The sequence below is a fragment of the Etheostoma cragini genome, chromosome 13 (assembly GCF_013103735.1).
Source record: "Etheostoma cragini isolate CJK2018 chromosome 13, CSU_Ecrag_1.0, whole genome shotgun sequence".
Taxonomy (NCBI): Eukaryota; Metazoa; Chordata; class Actinopteri; order Perciformes; family Percidae; genus Etheostoma; species Etheostoma cragini.
In genome coordinates, this window is record NC_048419.1 from 9,419,452 (window position 1) to 9,425,928 (window position 6,477).

The window sequence follows — 6,477 nt, forward strand, 5'->3', positions numbered from 1 at the left end:
CCCCCCCCCCCCCCCCCCCCCCCTCCCACCTGCCCCCGCCCGTCTGCCAGCTACCACCCGTGCGCTCAATGGCACATTAATAAAACATGGGCCACACTTTGAGTTCCTGCTTGCTGTGTAATTGGCAAATTAAAAAGTGAGATGTTTTAAATGCATCCATAAGAGATGGCATACATCAGCCCCACCTCTCCTAGACACCAGTGGATTTATGTATACACACACACACACACACACACACACACACAGACCTACTCTAATTACACAACAGTCCCTGTTAAATCTGTCTTTAGTCAGCAGTAGGGCTGATAGTTTTCTGGTATTATCTTGCTTAAGGGCTTTTTCTTCTTGTATTCATGGGTGGATCATGATCTAAATATTAAAACGGACCCAGAGCTATCAGTGGAGTGTTGATTAAAACTTCAAGTCCAACTCTAAACGTAGCCTAACTTAACCAACACCAATGCCAATCTAGAGGCTCAATTGCCTCTCCTAGTCCTGCGCCTCATTTGCTTCAGGTCTGCTAATTGACACATTTCTCAGACAAGCTGCAGCGATGTGTGGCGTGTGTGTCCCCACTGACCATACATCTAGATCAAGAACAACAGGATCAGAAAAAAGCCAGCACCCTCAGCATCATTGTTAAGCAGTTTGTGAGAGAACAGTGAAACAACAAACAGTCTCTGTCTTTAAATGCACTGGTGCACATGTTATTCCCTGAACATAGCATACAGGTCTGATTCCTATATGAATCAATAACCACCGCTTGGCTACATGCCAGAGCCTGTGGCCAGGTTGAAAACGGCAGCGCTTGGATACATTGCAGGGCATCATGTCATCAAGTCCTCATACTGCTCCTGTTAAATAAACTCAGAGTATTGGCTGATTGGTGATGTAATACTAGTACTTGTCTTTCTCTCTCTGGGAATGGGCTGCGACATGTTTCTAAGTGTAGGAAAATCAAGGGATTACTTCTTTACTTTAACCCTCCTGTTGTCTTTGGGTCAAATTTGACCCCTTTCCAAAAAATTTCAGAAATTTGGGTTTTTTTCAAACAAATTTTCCAGAATTGTAACGTGGATGGTTCCCAACAACGCTCCTCACAAGTTAAATAAATAATCGGTCCACTACTTTCATTAAATTTGTGTGCTTTTTGTCAATTTAATAGCGGGTTTGGTTCCGACCTGCAGTTCCCCTTTCACTCCCCTTCTTTGGCCTAAAATGCCCCCAAAAAATCTCATAAAACGATTAACATCTATATTGGAACATATACAAATCTAGTACATTGACATAGACATTTTTGCCATCATTCTACCGTTTAGGACCCAAAATGTCCCATTCGTAGTTTGTTTGAGTTGACTTTGAGGTCTCCGTCACTTCCACAACAAATGAAACAGTTGACGCGGGTCTGCCCAATGCAGCACAGAGTCAGGCAATTTATCATTCAGGATTATCTCAAATTAAATCTAACCGTGCATCCATGTAGCCAAATATGTACTCCTCTCTCAAAGCCCACAGTTGAAAGCAGTCCCCAGTTTGTCACAAAGCAGTCAGCCTCTGTAAAATGTAACCCATGTCTGTCAATGGCCAGATGTGTGTCAGCTCTGGTGCTGCAGGTACAGGCATCAGTCAGTTCCCATTCTACAGCGGCATGGGTGGACCAGGGGACCTCATGTTGAATGAGTGTCCCTTGAAGCTTCTGGTGTGCAAATCACATCAGTCCAACTTGTGGTGACCATCAGTTACAGTGGCTTGCATAAGTTTAAACACCCATGCTAAAGTTGATTAAAAAGAGGAATAAAAAGCAGGCAGTTTTTTTTATTTTTAAAGGCCAGTTATTTTATGGATCAGGATACTATGCATCCTGATCCTAATTGTAATTCCTGAGGCCTAGGGAACTTTATCAGAATCCATAGTATCCTGATCCATGAAATAACTGGCCTTTTAATAATAAAAATCTGCCTGCCTCTATGGGAATTTAACACAGGGGTGTGTATACTTACGCCCCCTGTATTTTATGAAGAACATTTATTTATGTATGTATGTGGATTTTCCTATTTTTTTTTAATCAAGGCATTAAGATCAATTTCCAAACAATGTTTTTTAATTCCTCTTTTTAATCAACTTTAGCATGGGTGTTTAACCTTATACAAGTCACTGTATTCTGCATTGTCAACCGTTAGTAATGTAAGAAAAATAAATGTGTGAATTTGTTATTGTTTGATTCAACTTTCAAGGCAACACGTTCTTGTAGATTTCCCTGTGAATGTGTGTGTCTGTTTGTTAGTCGGTCTGTATGCAGGATGCCCATACATGGCCTGACATCATGCCACACATCGCTCTGCTGCCACACAGAGCCTTTGTGAAGGCCTGCTCCTGACATCTAGTGGCTAATAGAGGAAATCCTGAATTTTGGAAGAGACATGCTTTTCCCATGCTTTGAAAACTATTTACTCTAGTAAGTAGTTATTAAGAACTTGTGAAACTAAACAGACTCCCTCTTTCTCTCTACAGATAGTGGACACTTTGTTCATCGGCCGCTATATACTGCTGGCGGTGGCGGCTGTAGTCTTTCTAGTGATGTTCTTCATGCTGCTCCCCTTTCATTTCCTGGAGCCAGTGCATGCCAAGGCCTTAAGAACACACTAGAGCTGCCGGAGGGATCACACCGCTGATGGACACAACTTAAGACAAGCAGGGCTGAGCGGAGCCCCCTCCCCCCCACCCCATCCTCCCCACCTCATGTGGAAACAGACTACAGAATGCATCCCAAACAGAAACAGCAGGAGAGCCGGTGCCATTGTTTACACCGTCTGTGCTTGTTGACTGTGTGTACAACCAACAGAAAGCAGATATCAAACAGTACCCCAGATTATTGTATTTATATGTTGTATCATTTAATACATTAATAGATGATATTTTTATACTATAGTGCTGAAACACTCCTCCAGCTTAAATAAAAGAATTAAATATTTAAACTGCCGCACTAATTTTGTCAAGTTACGGTGTTAGTAGTGTATATCCTTGGCGTTCCACTTCCGGGACTGCTCTGATACTGCAGAAAATTCCGCCGGATGCATGTAGTTTTGGTCTCCTTCCTCTTTCTTTGTGTTTGGGTTCTAACCTCCGGTGGATTTCTGAGGACAATGGATAACTGCTCCTCAGATCTCTGCAGGGTTATAATAATAATAATAATAATGTATACTTTATTCCCACAAGGGGAAATTACAATTTAAACTTGTTGTTATTACACACAGGCCTGAATTACACACTCAGAACCTATCCATGCTTTAAATACAGATATGTCAGAGTGGGGGTGGGGCTGCCCATGGAAAGGCACCCCAAGCAGTTGGGAGTACAGTGCATTGCTCAAGAGCACCTTGGCAGTGCCCAAGAGGTGAACTGGCACCTCTCCAGCTACCAGTCCACCTTCATACTTTGGTCCATGTGGGGTCTTGAACCAGCAACCCTCCAGTTCCAAACCCATCTCCCAACAAACTTAGCTAGTTGGACTATCCGTCCGGTCTGAGTTTTCTCTCACACAACTATTTAGTATCGGCTCTGTTTACAACTGCCTGTGCTTCTGATTGGTGCCATTAAACCAGAGCAGGTCTTCCTCCCATCCTGAGTACTATGTGTAGCCAGACCCTCCTTCACCGTACTTCGGAGGAGGTTCTGGCAATGCGAGACTACAGTGTTAGTGAAAGTTCATGACACACAAGACCACCACCATTCAACTCGAAAAAAACTCATTCTCTCTCCTTTTTCAACTCTTTATGCTAACATTTAATGCTAACAGTTGTGTTGTTTCTTATTAGGGCTGCCCCCTCTCAGTTGATAAGTCAACTAATTGCCGCTTTGGTATTAGTGACTAAGATTTTTTTTTCCATGCTGAATTACTTATTTCAAGGCTTTTGATGACTAAAAAAAGAGCTAAAGTGGTTCTTTTCTATTATTATTTGATCAGATAAATCAACTACTCAACACAAAATCATATAAATGTTAGTCCACTAAGAATGTATCCAATCAAGGACAGCCCTGCTACTCATTTACTGTAGAGCAGTATCAATCTTCTCAGCAAGAAAGCAAATAAGCATATTTCCCAAAATGTCAAAACCAGTCCTTTAAGCTTTTCAGGAAACAATCTGCTGCTGGCTAGTTGGTTTGTGTGTGTAGTAAAACGTATACTATGAAGGCCCAGCATGCATTGGGCTGCCACTTTGTCAAACACCTCCATTTCCTTCCCAGCATACGTAACATGACATAGTAACATTACATGCAACAACAGTTGTAGATTCATCTGCAAGACGTTATTTAGAAGCTAGTATCATTGTTTTTTACTCGTATAAACATGTAAATACTACAGATTAATATTCACATAAACAATGTGGTGGACGGATGCAAAATAAAACCTCAGAGGCGCTTAATCTGGGAACTCTCTGATGCATAATCCTATTAAAATAGAACATTGTTATCTATATATTATGTATACCAATGTGATAATGTTGTGTATTGCTATTCTACATTTTGGTTACGCATTTTGCCAACCATTGAGTCATACCCTGTGCTATGCTGTCAGGACATTGACAAACACAGTGGTACATCGGCATGGTTATGATGCTGATTCCATGGGTATGGATGCAGCCCCCCCCCAACCCCATTTTAAAAGTGTGAACCCCGAGGAGACGTGGAGTGGAATTCCAACCAGGATGATGAAAGAGAATCTAATGAATCAAAACCAATCCTATTAGTTCCAGCCCACATCTCCATACTGTGGTCCTTTTTCTGCACAACAATCCACTGCATGATTTCACACAAGCTAGGGAACTGGGAGGGTTCCAGCAGGGTGTGATGAGGGGGGGGGGGATCCAAAACCTTTCAACCTGGAGAGACTTGTTGCCTGTAATTGACCGCATGATTACCGCAAAACATGATCTTAGCCCCCGCAGAAAGTGGCTACTGGGGGACGGGCCGATTAAAGTGCACTAAAACTGGAAAGAGAGGATTAGGCTGGCTAAGATTGGACTTCGACACAACTGTTTTGGTTCACTTTGACTTGTCTTTTGGAGAACCATTCAAAAGATGTTTGCATCAGTTCTTTGCTGTCTTGAAGTCTGCATACTCAGGGTATCTGAATCCCTGAAGTCTTCGTCTTGAAGATCTGACAGTGGTTCACGCTGTCGTTCTCACACTCCCTCTACCTTACCTTTTTAATCGCTCTCTCCCCCATGTCATACTCACTCCCTCTATCCTTTCCTCATTTCAATTTTTGTTACTAAACCCTGTCTCTGGGGAGTGGGAAAATGAGCAGAACAAAGCATGTGGGGCTTTTGAGGATCATTTGGAACTGGGAGACAGAGTCTTTGTGGTGCTGCCAGCTGGACATATAAAGAGACGGGGGCGGGTGAGATAGAGAAAGGGGGAGCAATGCAAGGGAAAAGAGGTGCGAGCGGAAAGCTCAGGGCACTTGGTTTTGAAGCCGCGGAGGGGACGGGGTGTCTCCTCCTCCTCTACTGCATTCAGACGCATTCAAGCAGAACTTGTGGCTTGCCGTTCACATCCTCTGCTCTCTCGCCCTCTGTTTGTGAAATGGATACCGTCACCGCCCCACCCAGCACCCACAACATTGAACGTCCATGAAAGATTTCAGTCAAAGTTGGTGCACTTATCCCAAAAGAATGTGTTTCAGTTCATGTTAAATCAAGCAGATGGCAATGTTTGCAGTCCTTTTCAAAAAGTTTGGTAAGTAAAACTTGATGAGTGCACCATGGGGTAAAACTAAAAGTTAAGGAGTTCATATTAAATCCTTATGTAGGCGGTTTTTAAGTGAATGTTTGGCAAACCTGAAGACATCAGAGTTCACTGGCGGGGTATTTAGCAAAGCTGTGAAAGAGTTGGAGGATAGAACGTGGAAACGGACCAGGGCCTTGTCACCCGAGCAACAAACTACGCAGTCTTGGGGCCAAAAAGAGTTTTTTCTCAGCGCGGCCTTGCCGTGCTCTATTGTGTACTTTTGTATAAAGCCATGGGATGCTATCATTGCAACACACACTAGAGAGGGGTAAAGTCCTCAGTCTGAGATCCCGGTGTTGCCTTGGCCTTTTACATCTCTCTCTCAGGAAGGAATTACCCTAAAGCTCTGCTTCTCGGTTGGACGACGAATAGAGATCAGAGGTCAGGTCGCTCACCAATAGCCCTCTGCTGCTTGGACATGATGCCCCATCGCGGGCCGAAGCTCGGCCACAGGGGGGCTTCCATTTTGACATTGTCCAAGCCATGATGGAATATTGGCCAGGCTTTGGAAAGCAATGGCTACAATGAAAGTAAAAATGTTGACAATAGATGAACATGGGTGGCCATGTGATCCAAGGAGCATGCTCAGTTCCTGCCTGTGTATTACAATTTTTCTCCATTGGTTTGGCTCATTTCTTGAAACAGAAATTACATTCTCAAAACTCTAAGATCATTTGGCAAAACATT

The 6,477-nt window shown here is 43.2% G+C and overlaps 1 protein-coding gene across 1 annotated transcript in view; it reads left to right on the forward strand.

The window, feature by feature from the left end:
* tmem218 (transmembrane protein 218) overlaps positions 1-2,722 on the forward strand; it is a 6,608-nt gene extending 3,886 nt beyond the window's left edge. The window contains exon 3 of the mRNA XM_034890119.1: positions 2,512-2,722. Coding sequence (XP_034746010.1) covers positions 2,512-2,646 — 135 coding nt within the window. The 3' untranslated portion in view covers positions 2,647-2,722. The remainder of the gene's footprint in view (positions 1-2,511) is intronic.
* Positions 2,723-6,477: the final 3,755 nt, after the last annotated feature.